Source organism: Nesoenas mayeri (genome assembly GCF_963082525.1).
Source record: "Nesoenas mayeri genome assembly, chromosome: 14".
NCBI lineage: Eukaryota > Metazoa > Chordata > Aves > Columbiformes > Columbidae > Nesoenas > Nesoenas mayeri.
Window position 1 is genome coordinate 5,843,649 of NC_137556.1, and position 15,292 is coordinate 5,858,940.

At 49.3% G+C, this 15,292-nt stretch overlaps 2 protein-coding genes across 4 annotated transcripts in view; one reads left to right on the forward strand and one right to left on the reverse strand.

The window, feature by feature from the left end:
• Positions 1 to 577: 577 nt before the first annotated feature.
• On the forward strand, positions 578 to 8,169 carry FAXDC2 (fatty acid hydroxylase domain containing 2; the record flags this gene model as incomplete). The annotated part of the gene is made up of 8 exons (XM_080353475.1): positions 578 to 625; positions 3,320 to 3,411; positions 3,494 to 3,597; positions 4,334 to 4,455; positions 4,726 to 4,931; positions 5,749 to 5,854; positions 6,753 to 6,919; positions 8,013 to 8,169. 8 exons carry the CDS (start codon positions 578 to 580, stop codon positions 8,167 to 8,169), a joined length of 1,002 nt encoding a protein of 333 aa, XP_080209601.1.
• Positions 8,170 to 9,582: 1,413 nt separating this feature from the next.
• Positions 9,583 to 15,292, reverse strand: part of LARP1 (La ribonucleoprotein 1, translational regulator) — a 45,737-nt gene continuing 40,027 nt past the window's right edge. For all 3 annotated transcript variants that reach the window (XM_080353054.1, XM_080353053.1, XM_080353055.1), the window contains exon 20: positions 9,583 to 15,205. In XM_080353054.1, the coding sequence (XP_080209180.1) occupies positions 14,984 to 15,205 (222 nt within the window). In that variant the 3' untranslated portion in view covers positions 9,583 to 14,983. The remainder of the gene's footprint in view (positions 15,206 to 15,292) is intronic.

The following is a 15,292-nucleotide window of genomic DNA, read 5'->3' on the forward strand; positions in this document are numbered from 1 at the left end:
CAACCCTCAAATTAACCACAGTGAGACTCAAAGCAAAGATGGTTTTCTCACTTACCGCAGTCTCAAGCTGTAACTTTTTACTCCATTAATTCTTCGTGGCGCAAACTCCTATTGTTGTAGTCGCATTTTTGTTTTCGTTCGTGTTAGTTTAACAGCATGCCGTCATTAAAGAGCCCACGTCCCGTGCCATCGTTTGCTTGGCGGTCTGTGAAGGGTGGGAGTTCCCACTGAACACTATGTGTCCCCAGGCCAGATGGAGGGAGGCAGCTGTGCCACAACACCCCAGTGCCACAGTCTAAAGCTTTAGTTTTGGCTGATCTCCCCTTTTTGCTGTGTTACCCTTCCATCCCTATTAGTCTTCTGAGACAAGACTGACTCATCAGGAAATAGGGGCATTTTTCTTCTCAAGAGCTCAGCTTTGCTCCAAGGCCAACATGAAGGAGGGAGCAGGACAGGGTAAATATTTTACAGTTTTGCAACTGAGCTCGAAGTTGAGGGGTTTTGCTGTTGTCAGCAGTGTGTTATTCCACTCTCCAGCTGTACAAGGTTCACTTACTTAGATCACATCTTATTTCAGATGAAAAGAGGCACTGGACATTCCACCATGGCTGAGCAGCAGAAGCAGGTAAAGGCTCAAGGTCACCTTTTAAAGGCAGCATGTGTTGAATTATCTTCTAAGAGAAGCGACAGACACATCCATGCTCTGATCACTTTAGCGCAACTAGGAGGTCATTTCTTATCACTACAGCAACGTTTTCCCAGCTTTTCTTCCCTTCCAGTGGACTGCAGCTCCACCACCAAGTGCCGGAGGGTCTGTTACCTTTGAAGTATGGCAGGAGACCACAACACTTGACTGTCACCAAAAGCTGTGACTCAGAGCAGTCCCGCTGAACAATGTGTCTCCAGCTGATGCGCCCCGGTCTCTTTACTTTGCAGGCAGCAATCCTGTTCTGCACTTAAATAATCTGCCAAGCCTATATCTGCCTTTAGAGGCAAGATCTCAAGCGATCCATGGATCAGAGTTTGGAAACTGCTGTGCTGGAGCTGTTGGCGTGAAGATAAACAGGGTGTTAGCACTTGGACTTGATGAACGAGATTTTTTTTTTTCTATGTAAACCTCTCTGCTTCTACAGCTCATGTAATTATACTGTGTGGGATTCATTCACATAATCACTTCATCACATAGGATAAAAACGCAGCCTCAAAATGAGACAGTTTGTAGCCAAGGGGCTTTTAAAATAGCTTAAGTGCTGAGCTTTAGCTCCTCTCTGCCCTATCGCAAAGCCAGACATACAGAGTGTCTGATGAGCATTAGCAGTTTTTAGTTTTAGCATCTTCTAGCTGAAGAGTTTCAAAAGAATCTGAAATACTAACTGGTCTTCCTAAAAATTCTGACACCTGTAAGACATTGGAGTTTTTCTTTGGTATGTTCATTCTTCATCCCAGGAGAAACAAGGATTTATAGGATACAATTCTGTTTAGAAGCTCTAAGCTTTTTATAGCTTTTGTAACCTTTTTTATCTAAAGAATATGTAGATGGTGCTCCAAGGTCTAAAGATTAAGCAAGTCTTATGTCAGCATACGTGAGGCATAACAGGGGCGCAGCTGCAAGTGTGAAACTGCTGAGATCCCTCCAGCCCAGGGTTCAGTGTGCACCATCTAAAGCCAGGACGGATGGTTTTCACCAGCCTTGCGTTTGTAGCTCAGCACACCCAGTGGCAATGCTGCAACTGCTTGCATCACTTCAATGTAAACCTACAGGGTTCGCAAACATCAAGCTGTAGGGCGAGAGTCCTTTAAATTGCTTCCTCCCTGGCTGCTAACCTGATTAAAAAAGAGATGATAGGAGGAAATGGTTGTTTGCTTTAATGAGGAAAGTTTCAGTGCTAATGAGCAAAGTTCTACCCTGGGACAGATAAATATTGCTGACAAGTCCTGCGCGATGTTTAATGTTCTGTAGCTGTTGCAGAATGTTAAAGAAGCTCTTAGCACTGAAAGCTAAGAGGATTTCTCTATATTGCATTACCCTAAACACACCTGCATTCAGCATTTATGAGTGAGCTGTCTCTCTTGTTTGTCCTCTCTGACAGAGACAAGCAGGACAGCAGCTGTAAATCATGCTATTTATACTCCAGTCTGTTTGTGCAGCACAACAACACAGTTAAAAAACTGGAAGGACAGAGTAATAAACAAGGCACTAGCTGGTTATTACGCTATATTGTTTTAGAATTGCATTGATTTTTTAAAAAACATTTATCCTGCAGATAAATATAATGCATATTCGCCCAGGAAAACCCAAACTAAGATTGCTGAACTCCAAAACCAATCCCAGCTTGGGCTGCTCTAAAAGACAGTTAATTATACATTTGTCATATATTTGCTAAACAATTGGTTTTGAATATTTAAATACTCAAATATACTGAATACTGGAATCAAGAGGTCTCTCTGGTGCCTGTATGCTCTACATGGAAATATTTCTTTAGTAGGTAGCATTTCCATGACTAAAAGAAGGGGTTGAGAGAACTTTATACCATTGAAAAGTTGAGTGTTTTATCTCCTTGTTAATATGCAATTGTTCTATACAGATGACATGTGGTACCTACTGGACAATTTGTACTCTCAGTACTAAAGTTGAGTTGTACCTGTGATGGCCTAAAGGCTCAGCAAAGTGAATTATGCAAGAATAGTTAATATCCTGTGTTAAAGCTCTGTTATATTTGGGGAGACAAAAAGGCAGCCTTCTGGGCACGTGAGCCTTGACTTTAGAATCGGTCTTCAAAGCAAAGAGGAAAATTGAGAGGGGTGGTTCTGGATTAACTGGAGCTGTTAATCAGATCATCTGAGCACAACAGGTCTTGAGTACAGTGGAGACAACACGTACTGCGTACTGGGAGAGGATGTACTGGTAGGGTGAGAGCAGCATTTATAGGTGGTGCACCGTGCCTTACCCCCAGGTCTGCCATGCCGACTTCTCTGACTTGGCCAAAAGCCCCTTAACATTATAGTCCTCTAGGTACCAACAAGTGTGCCCAATAACAGTGGAGAAAAAAAAAAATCAGTGGTATTTTCTCTCTCTTTGTTTTTTTCTGGAGGAATTTAATGTCAGCGATACTTCAGATGACATGGCTGATGGATGTGTCTGTATTGCCCCCCTCAGTTACACGCCATATCCTATAACAGCTTTGTTATTATGTTCTTTAGAGTGTTCATAAAACAAAACAGGCTATCATAGAACTGCCTTGACCTCCTGCATTTCAAATACAGAAAGTGCTTGTGTAGGACACGGCAGCACACGTTTACTCTTGTTGCTTGCGCACAGGAAGAGAAGCTCTGGGATGCCATGAAGATCACTGCCCGTGTCCTCGGTACAGGCCTGCTCGTATTCACCGCCTTAGCGAACTTTGGTTTTTGGTAAGATTGTTTGAACAAAAGGCCTTGAGAGGAAAAAATGGATGATGGAAAGATGGGCAACCACGAATGCTTATTCCCACAGGTACCTGCAGAGTATCTGGGATGCTTCAGGCCATTTCTGGCAAACAACATGGCTGAAGCTCTACTACCTGTTGGAGGGAGAGGAGTGGACAATCTTCTTCCTTGGTGAGTTACTCAGGTTAACAACCCTGTGCTGTAGGAAGAACTATCCAGGTACTACATCTAAATGGGCGTATGGACGTGCCTTCCCAAACTCGCTAATCCTCCCGCTGATAAAGCACATGTGGGCTCCAGAGCCAGGCACAGCTGATGTGGTGCAACTGTGCTGCCTTTGGACGAGTGCATCTTTACACCCCCTGTACAGACTGCAAATTTGATCTTGCTGCTGGAATGGCTTCTCTTTGAAAACACACTCTTTGCTCCTGTGAGGACTGAATGACTCCGTAGAAATAATTACTGGAAATTAACATAAAATCAGTGGGTTTTACTCTTGCTGTAGCACCTATAAAACTCTGCCTATGATTAACAGCTAGAGAACATGCCTAGTATGGACATTCAAACGTCCACCCATGACAGAGATCACCCAGCCTCCCAAAAAAGCCCTTTCTTAGCCTCAGTTGTGGCAAGTTTCAACCACGTCCCCATTCTCTAGGTCTTACCTATGTGTCGAAACCTCCCCATATTCCATTTTCATCCATATTCCATCCCCATTCCCTAGGTCTTACCTATATGTCGAAACCTCCTCATATTCCATTTTAAAGCCTCTCAGGGCAGGGGATACACACCTGGCACATCTGGGTCTCAGCAAGGTTCTCTGGATACCGTGCCACTGTATTGTGTTTCCAGTTTAGCCACAGCTCTGAATTTATTGCCACATCTCTGCCCTTTCCTCACGCCACAGGGACTGCACTGGTTCCTGCCCTTGCCTTCTGGGGCTTCAATGGAATCCTTATGGTGGCTGATGTAACAGGAAAGCCAACTTTCATTACTCGCTATCGCATTCAGCTGGGCAAGAACAATCCTGTAAGTATTTCTCACTCTGCTTCTTCTGCTGGCTAAACAGTTCCTGCAGACGGGATTCACGGAGAACCAAGCTGAGTCTTGCATATCCACTGAGAGAGGAAGGCAGTGGTTGTCATTAGGCTACTGATCAGATCTGGATTGACAGCTCGTTAAAAAGTTGATCCCCAAACTAACACAGAAACAGCCAACAAATCCCAAAGCTCTTTATCCTCCCAACTGAAAGCCACATTGCTTCTGATTTAGCCTCAAATCCTGACTTCTCTCTCGCAGGTGGACACAAAGAAATTGCTCCAAGCCATCTACACAGCGCTGTGTAATCAGTTCTTTATCTCCTTGCCCATGTTTGTGCCGATGTTCTACCTCATGAAATGGTGGGGCAACACTTTCAGCAAGGAATTACCGACCTTCCGCTGGTTTCTTGTGGAGCTAAGCATCTTCACCTTAGTAGAGGAAATTCTCTTTTATTATACACACAGGTGAGCTGAGCACAGGAACAGGACTCTCTGGTTTCCCCCTATGCCTTTAAGCTTATACCCATCTCCTACAACAGCAATGGTCCTAGTCCCCCCTCTTCTTGTGGGAAGACTTAGAGGTTCTGGAATCCACCCTTACAACATAAGGCTTGGGTGCTGCAATGTTGCTGGTAACTCTAATGAGCAAAAATGGTCTAAGTTACAAAGGTGGAGCAGCTTAAAGCCTAAGATAAAAACAAAACAGGCCGCTTCATACAAAAGCTGTAACCCAGTGTTCTTCAAAAAGAGGAGAACAAGACTGACTATCATGAAAGAAAAAAGCCCAAGAGGCCAGTGACTGATCTCCTGTTCGCTCGTACAGCACCTATGGAGCAGAGGCTGGCTCCTGACACCAACGTTAAAGCAAGGAAGGAAAAAAGCCTGCAGGGCTGCACAGAATTCCAAACTATGTAGCCTTCCCTTTTGGACAAGTACACACACAAAAAAACATTAAAACCAATTTTTTAAGGTCCCACAGAACTTAAAAATCTGCCTCAGTTGCCGGTAGGTAAAGTCAAACCAGTGAAAAATATAAAGTGAGTCTTCCCCTCAAAAGTTCTCTCAGGTTTGAGCAAATCTGTCTTTTGGGGACTTTGACTTATGGCATTTATCTGGACTGAAGTTTAACATCAGTCAGTACACACATACATTAAGTGGGGGCTCTGTGTTAAAGAGTAAGGGAAGCCAGGAGTCCTACACTCTTACTCTCAGCTGCTCTAAATCTTTCTTTGAAAGAAGAGCCATGAGCAAGTCCCCACATTTCTCTCTTTTCTCTCCTTAGGCTTGCTCACCTCCCACTCCTGTACAAGCACATTCACAAGAAGCACCACGAATGGACAGCCCCCATCGGCGTGGTCTCCATCTACGCTCACCCAGTAGAACACATAGTAAGTGGATCCCCCACACTCACCCTCCAGTTCCTGTGCAGAGCGTGATTTCCATGGGATGAGGAGGAGCGGTAAGAGAAGAAAAGCAAACGCGCCCTCAGACTCTTCTTTCTCAGGACGAGAAAGCTGAGCTGCGTTGCCAGAAGCATAGAAGGGTCGGGGTGCCCCCCCTTTATGGTGTGAATGTAGGGGTTGTCATATGCAGGGACAGGAGCTGGACTCAATGATCCTTGTGGGTCCCTTCCAACTCAGGACATGCTACGATTCTATGCTGAGCTCCTCTGCCTTTAAGCACCCAGACCAAGGGCTCCAGCAGAGGAGGGACAGACTGAGGCAGCTTCCAGCACAATATGTGACACTGACACACTCTGGGTTACTGCATGGAGCCAGAATTCTGTTGAAGCTTTCATGCTGCTGGCTGGGGCTGTGACAGCCGTTTGTGGCGCTGGTAGGACACGATGAAGTGATGCAGCTGGGTCATCGCATCACGACTTCTGCATGCGTTCTCAGGCCAGGGCCATTTGACAGCTCGGCTTCCCAAGAGCAGCCTCAGCATTATTCCAAGGTGAAGCTGAAATTCGGACATCTGATCCCAGGGTGATTTTCTGGATTTGTGCTGCCCTCACACCCCTGCTTTGGTCTCACATCTAACTACTACTACAAGCTTAGGGAGCTTGGGCTGTGACTATGTTTTGCAGCGAGTAAAACTCAACTCAGAGTAAATTATTAGTTTGATGATTAGGTAATTTTAGTAAGGTGTTTGCAGAGGGATCTTCCCTTTCTGCTGTTTGCACAAAACTAACATGATGTATCACCCAGGTGAAACAACGCAGCTCCTAGATGAGAGTTGGCTTGTTGTGGACCTGTCAGTGAGGTAGAGTTTGCTTCTCATTTCTAGCTCTCCAACACGTTGCCTGTCATGACCGGCCCGATGATCATGGGGTCTCACATCGTTTCAATCGCAGCGTGGTTCTCCCTGGCTCTCCTAACGACGAGCATTTCGCACTGTGGCTACCACCTGCCCTTCCTCCCGTCGCCCGAATTCCACGACTTCCACCACCTCAAGTACGTCTGGGTGCTGTCAGCTTCCCCTTCCCCTCCCACCTGTGGCTCTGGCGCTGCCGACGGGCAAAGCTCCTTCCTGACAGTCACTGGGTTTGCACAACTTGGGCACAAGGCCCAATCCAGTCCGCCTGGCAAGAATGCTGCCAGGTCTTAGAGCAGTTAAACAGAGACGGGGATTTTGGAGGACTCGGTCCTGCTGCCCACACGAGTGCCAGCTGCCTCCTTGCCCTCTGCCCTCCTCCATCAGCTGACTTGGAAACCTCCAAAGCTTGAACCCCGCAGCTGAGGCTGCGCATTTCGAAAGCAAGCGCAGCGTGTCTGAAGCAGCAGCGATCACCTGGACTTTCCCCAGCGCAAGCGCAGGGCCAGAGACAGCGATCTAGAATAGAGCCAGAGCAAGGGCAAAGTCACATAGCTCAGATAAATGTGCAGGGAGCCTCCCTGTCTGTCCCTCTCCAATACACTGGGATTAGTAATATTGATCAGATAACACCTTGCCCAAAATATTGCAATTAACCCCTCCCGGCAGAGATTCCCAGCCTCCTCCTACACTGCACAGAGCAGGGTTTCAGCAGGTTGTTCAGGGATGCAAACCACAGTAGTGGAAGATGGGTTCGCATCTCCCAGACGTGCACTGAATTCACATATTCTCTCCAGCACAGTTTGCTTCTCCTGCAGCAACAGCTGATGTGGCAGTTCCATCGCCACCCAAACACTGGGCAACACCCAGACCGCATTGCCAGGTCCTGTTGTCAGTCAGTTGGTTGCCGCAGAGCCCCGGTGCTCTCTGGGCAGAAGGGCTGTGCCGGTGTCCCGGTGCGCACAGACATGGCAACACGGTTGTCCGGCTGCTCCTGCAGCTCCAAGCTGCCCAGGAGAGTGCAGATCAGTGCCACCAATTCTTGATAACAACGGTGACAAGAGAAGTTGCAGAAATTTCACCTCGGCTTCCTTAGGGCTCGAGGGAGACTGGTGCAGGAGCAGAAATAAATCACATGCATGGCTTATCAGGGCTCTGAAAGGAGATGGAAATAGGAAGGGTGAGGCAACCTCAGAAACTTGCAGTGATGTTTAATCTCTGTTTGGTTTCCAGGTTCAACCAATGCTATGGAGTGCTGGGAGTGCTGGATTATCTGCATGGAACGGATAGAGTGTTCAGACAAAGCAAAGCCTACCAGAGACACAGGGTCCTCCTCAGCCTGACACCCCTTTCCGAAAGCATCCCCGAGGTGCCCGGGAGAGCAGAGTGAACCCAGCAGCCCACGGTTCTTGCAGAGCGAGGACAATGATTTATGCCAAATAGTGTTTTAATCGTTCACACACAAAAAACCCCTGAAGCTGAAAATGCTACTTGAAATGACTGCACTTTTGCTGCTGGTATTTTCTACTTAAGGCACAAAAAAACTACTCTATAAAGCTATTTTTATACAAAGTTTAGACGTTTTTTCTTAATTACCTGCAGTTCCTTGACTCCAGCTGTGTGTGTGTGAATCAGATGTGTTCTGGGCACTTCGCTTTGGGGAGTTCTCATTATTAAGGTTTTAGCACTTCAGTTTTCACTGACCATGTTCTGGCCTCTTTCAGCAGCATTCTATAGAAGTACCAGCAAGATGACTACAACTACATATGAGAAGATTAAAACCACTATTTTTCTGAGACTCACAACATGTGGAGTATGGGATGCAACCCTAAGACAGGTCAGCGGGGCCACAGCTTTAGCAACGCTCTCCCTGGCAGATCCAAGTGGCCCTATTTGCCCTGAGCAGTTTTCCTTCCTGCGAGAGGTCAGTCCAGGTCTGAATTAAAGGCAGTCATGTCCTCATCTCTGCTCCAGAAACTGATGTCTGCAAACATAAAGCCAGTTTTCCCCACCATGGGACAGGGAGGGAATGCTGGGAGCTGATGGAGCCCTGGTCCATCACCTCCTTCCGCTGAGCCTCATCTCACTCCCACATGCCCAACAGAGGCACAAACCAAAACCAGTAGCTCTGTACAATGATCAACGATGGAGAGAGACTTTCAATGGAAAGAAGAGTCCCTGTATCACACCCTGCTGTCCTGAGATCCTTGAAACCCCGTACGGATGGATGCAACAAGAAGCACTCCTACCTTTATGCACAAGTACTTTCACAACTGATCTCAATGGTGCTGCCAGTCTTCTCCAGGATCAAGTCTGCAAATATAATGGCCTTGAGTTGCACCAGGGAAGGTTCAGATCACATATTAGGAAAAATTCTTCACAGAAAGGGTTGTAAAGCACTGGAACAGGCTGCCCAGGGAAGTGCTGGAGTCACCATCCCTGGAGGGGTTTAAAAGATGCATAGACGAAGTTCTTAGGGACATGGTTTAGATCCAGTTAGGTTGTGGTTGGACTCAATCTTGAGGTCTCTTCTTCCAACCAAAATCATTCTATGATTCTAAGTCTGAATCCTGTCTGGGGACCTGGGACAAAAGTGACACCTGCCTCTCACCACTGCAGGACCCCTGTCCCACGCAACCCATGGAGGAGAGGACACGCAGGGCGGACCTGCACTGCACTTACCTGCCGTCAGCCCAGGAAGCCTCCGGAACCTACAACCCCAGCAGGATGAACTTGCCCACAGCCCCCCGGGGAGGTCAAGTCAACAGAACAGAAAACCCAACCTGCATTGTCTTTTCAAGTTTTTATTTTTATACATTTTTTTTTGTATTAAAAAGGAAAAAGCATAATTACCACAAATTACAAAGGACTAAAGCATTACTAGAATAATGAATCACATCAGCCTAGAAAGCAGATACTCTGAATAATATTAATGTTATAATACAAGCTCTCATTCAAGTATTTTACATTTTTCTCTTTTCCTTTTATATGTGATGATGATCCTAGCACATGGGTCAAAGATTATGTACTATCGACAGAAGATGGATCATGTACAGCGGGCCATATTAACAAGATTTTCCTCCCAAGTGATACATGGTCTTGTGATGAGTCATTTTAAGTTTGTCTCTACGATAAATGCAGCTGAAGAAGGTTGCACACACTTTCTAGTTTTGGGAAACAAGAAGGTTGAGGTTGGGACACATAGGGTTTGAGAAGGGCCAGCACATCGAACCATCACCTCTTTTGCTCCAGAGGGCCCCCCTCGCCGGGGCGCAGCTCAGCAAGGGGTTCTGAGCCGCAGATCCAAAGGTTTCCGACCCCAACGGGACAGGGAAGGGCTGGGAGAGGACAAGGGGGCTGTCCCAGGGAGGCTGGAGGGTCCCCGTGGTGCCAAGCGGCCCCCACACAGCGCTGGCACTGAGACAGCAAGCCCAGGGGACAGCGTGGGGACACACGGCTGACCCCACTATGTCCCTGCAGGGGCTGGTGTTGGTGCCCAGGGCGCTCCCGGCTCCTCCAGAGCGTCCCACCGAGGGGATGTGCTTGTCACAGATACATCGGTCCTATGTTCAAGTGTCTGCAGAAAGTGAAACTGTAAACTACTCATTGAAACGCTGCCCTCCAGCCACCCGCTCCACGCCACAGAGATGAACATTTTCTTTAAAAAATAAAAAGTCATTCATCTATTATTTGTATTGAAATTTTTAAAAGAAAAAAAAAAAAAAAGAGTCAGCGAGACATTTAACATCAAGTGTAGCAACCCTCTCTTAAAAGAGCCTACCATCCATTTCAAAACAGTGACAAAGTGACATAACCGGTCTCAGAGGAGACAGGAGAAAATAAGCATTGCAAACACAGCTTGCTACATTTACAAGTTTCCTTTTTTTTTTTCCTTTTTCTTTTTTTTTCCTTTTGATAAAATAACTGGAAAGGCATTAACAGCTAGAAGGCCCCCTCTGCACTGCCACGCGGAATGTGTACGGACACGTGGCAGGATTCTGAGGTTAACGCATCATTTTGTTACAGTACAGTCGACCAGTCCCAAACAAGACGAGTAGTTGCCAAAACTCGAGGGACCCCAAGGGCTACAGCAATGAGCCACCATCAGGGGTGCGAGGGGGGCAGCAGGAAGAGGGACAGACAGGCAAACAGAGCAGCAGGATTATTACTTTAATTATTTTCTTCCCCCAAATGAGCATGGCAAAGCAGCAAAGCCTCCTCTGAAACACACCTTCCACCTCCACTCCTGATCCCACGCCACAGCTCCGTACCCACTGCAACCACCTGCATCCCAAAGATGGGCTGACACGCAGGACCTTGACAAGATGTCCCGGCTGTAGCAGCCTGGGATGTCTCAAAAACAGGGGTGAGATGGGGAGCGCCCCCCAGCCTTACTGAAAGCAGCCGGGGGCCCCCAGGCCGTGCCAGTGCTGGGATGGATTGGTGCTCACAGGAGTACATGTGCCTGACCATTCACACCACTGAAATAAAATAATAATAAAAAAAAATACAGAAAACATGATCGTGGTGAAGCATCCAAGCTAAAAGCAAGGCCAAACTCCCTCCTCAGCAGGAGGACAAGAGCTTCCTCAAAAACAAAGCCCCTCTCTGGACAGGCATCTCTGCTCAGTGGTGGAGCAAGCCCCATGCGATGCCGCTGTCTGCAGCAAGAGGACAGGGAAATCATCACATCCGTCCCCTCCTCAGCCTGCATGGACCACGTGTCCCACAGCCCCGGCCTCACCAGGACCCCCGCTGCTGCCTGGGGTGCGGGGTGCTGCCCCAAAACTGGAGCACTGAGCTCCTGCCCTCGCCGGCACCGCAGGAGCGAATGGCCCCGCGTTCCTTCCAAGACAGGCAGGAGCAGGCAACAGCTGCCTCGGGTGTCACGTCCCTTTGTCCTTCACTGCCTGGCTACGCTGCTGCCCAACAGGGGGCAAAACAAGGCACATAGTCCGCAAACCTGGAGGGGCGGCTGGGATTGCTCTTCTGACCCACCTGCCGCTGGGAATCGGGGGGAGTTTCAGGCCAGGCCCTCAGCCACACTGATGTGACAAACCACTGACTCAGCAGAGGGGGGAAAACTCTTCCATGCCAAGACCAGAGCCTCAGCTTTAGAAATTACGAAATAATTTAAAATCAATTCTGGTTTGGGGAAATTCTCTGGGAAATGTCTTACCTCTTTCTACCACCCAAGCAATTCCACAGTCTGCTCCACAAGCAACAACCCCACAGCAGCAGTTGTCCCTCAGAAGAGGTCACTCCTCCTCATTTCCTATCTAATTCGTTGCTAAAACGCAGACAATTGGCTTCAAAAGAGAACACACACCAACGAGAGCACAGGGACACAGCAGCAAGGACCACGCGCCAGCACATCCAGACCTGCTTCCACTTGCAAACAACCAGCAACGCATCTCTGAAATCCTTCATCAACCCCTATCTCAAGGCTCCTCCTTCCCAAATCTGGGGCAAACCCAACCGCATCTGTAACCTCAGAGATCCAGCTCACGAGAGGAGAAATCCAGAGATAACAGTCACGGCCACAGCACCATACAGGTGTTACTTGCCCAGGTACCACCCTGCAGCCCCAGATCAAAGCTGTAATGGAGCAAGCTGTGGACTCTGGCAGGCTGGCACACCGAAACAGGGCCTCCGAGCGGTACTGAGCCGCAGGGTGACATGGAAGGGTTGGACAGACCATGGCAGGATCACACCACCAGCAAACAGCAAAGCAGCAGCCACCCAGCCTTACCCAAACCCAGCTGTGCTTTCCATTCCAGCAGCAGGTCATGCAGCTCCCTCCACATGGACCTTCCCCCCACGCCTGCTCAAGCAGCATCTTGGACACGGTCTCAGTTCAGGAAGGCGGTAACTTCAGGCAGGGCCCCGCGAGCATCCGCAGCCGCTGCTCATCAGCAGCTTGCCCAAGCTCGCCCTCTCAATCTCTGCTCCCGGCTGCCCTGATCCACCAGCCCTGCAGCCCAGCAGGGACAGCCCTGGAGAGGCAACTCCTACCAGCCATGGGACACAGTGCTGGATCAGCTGGAGACTTCAGGAAAACACTGGTTGCTCCCAGCTTGTGGTTTTGCAGAGAGAGTAATGCACTTAGCTGCATTTTTTAGTAGCCCATGGTGGTGCCTGCTCCACACTGCATGCAGAACACTCTGCAGCTCATGAGGATGGGGACTGGAGCCACGAGCAGGTACTCCAACCCAGGGGACAGAGCAGCAGCAAGGCCAATGGCTCTGGCTGAAAAAGAGCTTCTACCCTTACGGCAGGAGCACGACTTTCAGCACAACCTCACCCTCCAGCATACACACGCTCCCTGTGAGGGAACACAGCTCACAAGCCAGGGGAGGGTTTGTCTGCCAAAGCTTACCCGGTCCTGGGCAGAGGACCCAAGTAAACACCACAGCAGCTCTGCAACCATCCCCTCACCCCCACTGAGCAATAGGGTGTTCTGAGCCCTGGAGACGCATAGGGACACTGCCCTGAACAGGGGACTTCGTGCAGCCACCTGCCAAGACAACGCACAAGGACACCCAGACCAGAGCTGTCCTCTGCCGGGCAGGTCTCCTGCTTGCACCTAGCACGAGTCCTGGGGCTAGTGACAGCTGTGAGAGGCTGGGGCTGCATCGCTGCCTTGTCACGCTACAGTGTTAAGTGACATCGGCAACACGCCAGCCCTCCCAAGCACTCACAGCAAGGACCAGTCCCTTCAGCTGCTGTGACGATCTCCCTGCTCAGCCTGTGACCACGCTGGAGGCGCAGAACCGATCCACCTCCTGCCCCGAGACTGCACAGGGGCTCCGAGAGAGGCCACAAGCACGTACAGTCACTGTCAGGGAGAAGATGCTACAATGGTATATACACAACGTAGCGGCTTCAGCTACTGCGTGAGCGCAAGTCTTGGATTTGCCTGCCCTCAGCACCTTCCCCCAGGAGAATCAGGGCGGGTGGGAGTCTCTGCGATGGGGGAGGCATCCGAGCGAGCTGCAGGGTCAGAAGAAAGGCCGCAGGGAAGATCAGCTCGGCAGCAACGCCGGGAGGAGTCTCTGGGCCGGGGTGGGCAAGAGCCCAGCACACCCCAGGCTATGGGAAGCCAGTGAGCGCCCCTGGTCTAGCTTCACCATAAGGCAACTTTTTTTTGCGTGTTTTGTTTTTTTGTTTGTTTTTTTTTTTTTTTTCTTCAATAATATTTCCAAGGAAGAAAGCAAAGGGAGAAGTGTCTTTTTAAAGAGTTTTTTTTTGTTGTTTTAGAATTTTTTTTGTTTGTTTTGTTTTTTCCAAGGGAAAAGGAAGAGAAAACCTTCTTCGGCAAAGTCCTGTCTTTGCATGCGATGGGTGTTCTGGGGCAGCGGGCGCATCGTCCATGCAGGCTTGAGTCCGGGTGCCTGCAGGCCTCCCACCAGCCATCCTCGCAGGAAGGAATCAGAACAAGCCTATTCTTGGCAAAGGTCCTTTGGTTGACTTCCAAATTGTCCGTGATGGAAGGGAGAGGCGGGTGGAGGGAGAGCCAGACCCTCGGGAAGGTTGGAGGTGAAGACGCTGGGGAGAAGGGACCAGAAGAACGAACAGGACGATGCTCCTGTCGCAGCAGTCAGTGCCGGGGAGGCACCACCACACATGGAATGGGAGATGTCAGCCAAGGTCATGGAGATCAGAGGCTCCACAGCATTGTGACATGCTGCAGCTTCGGTCCCCCACTGGGGAACCTCGCTCCTCCGAGCTTCCTGAGCAGGCTGCCTCGTGATCCAAGCGGGACGCAGAAAGGGGGTTGTTGGGGCCGCACAGAGCAGACTTGTTTTGGTAAATCCAGACAAACTTCTAGCAATAATTTAAAACTTGATATATATATATAATAATTAAAAAAAAAAATCTCCCCTTCCCAACCCAGCCAGAACTTTTTCGTTTTGAAGAGACTCTAAGACATGAGTGTGCGCACAGGAGGGGAGGGAAGGGAAAGCGAAGGGTGGGTCTGGCTCTGGTCAGGGTTGTAATAGCAAAATGGTGTTTCAGATCGTCTTGCTTTCCAGCCCCAAGAGAAAAAATCGTGTGCGCTGAAGTTTCTCCCGAGCAGCCTATTCCTGGGCACCCACCTTTCAGCTCCCTTCCTGTCCCACCCCCCTCATGTCTCCCCTTCTCTGAACCAGTCCCCCACCAACCCACCCTGTCCCCCGCAGGAGGCGGACGCTGCAGCCTCTCTACTTCCCCACTGTCTGCGGTTCTGCAGCCGAGGGGGCAGGGGATTGCTGGCTCAGGTTTTTGGCATCCTCTTGTGCAGGCTGGCTGGGCAAGGTGTGGGCTTGGCTGGATGGGCACTGGCTGACCGTTTTGCTGGAAGACTGGGATGGGTAGCGCTTCCTGCCATCTCCCCCTGACGTTGTAGGGTATCTCTTGTGTCCACCTTCCTCCCCCATGGGTGGCTGGAAGAGAAAGCAGCCCAGTATCAGCACAGCCACTTCCCAATGCAGATGCCATTCCCCTGGATCAGAGGACAGCCTACCTGCAAA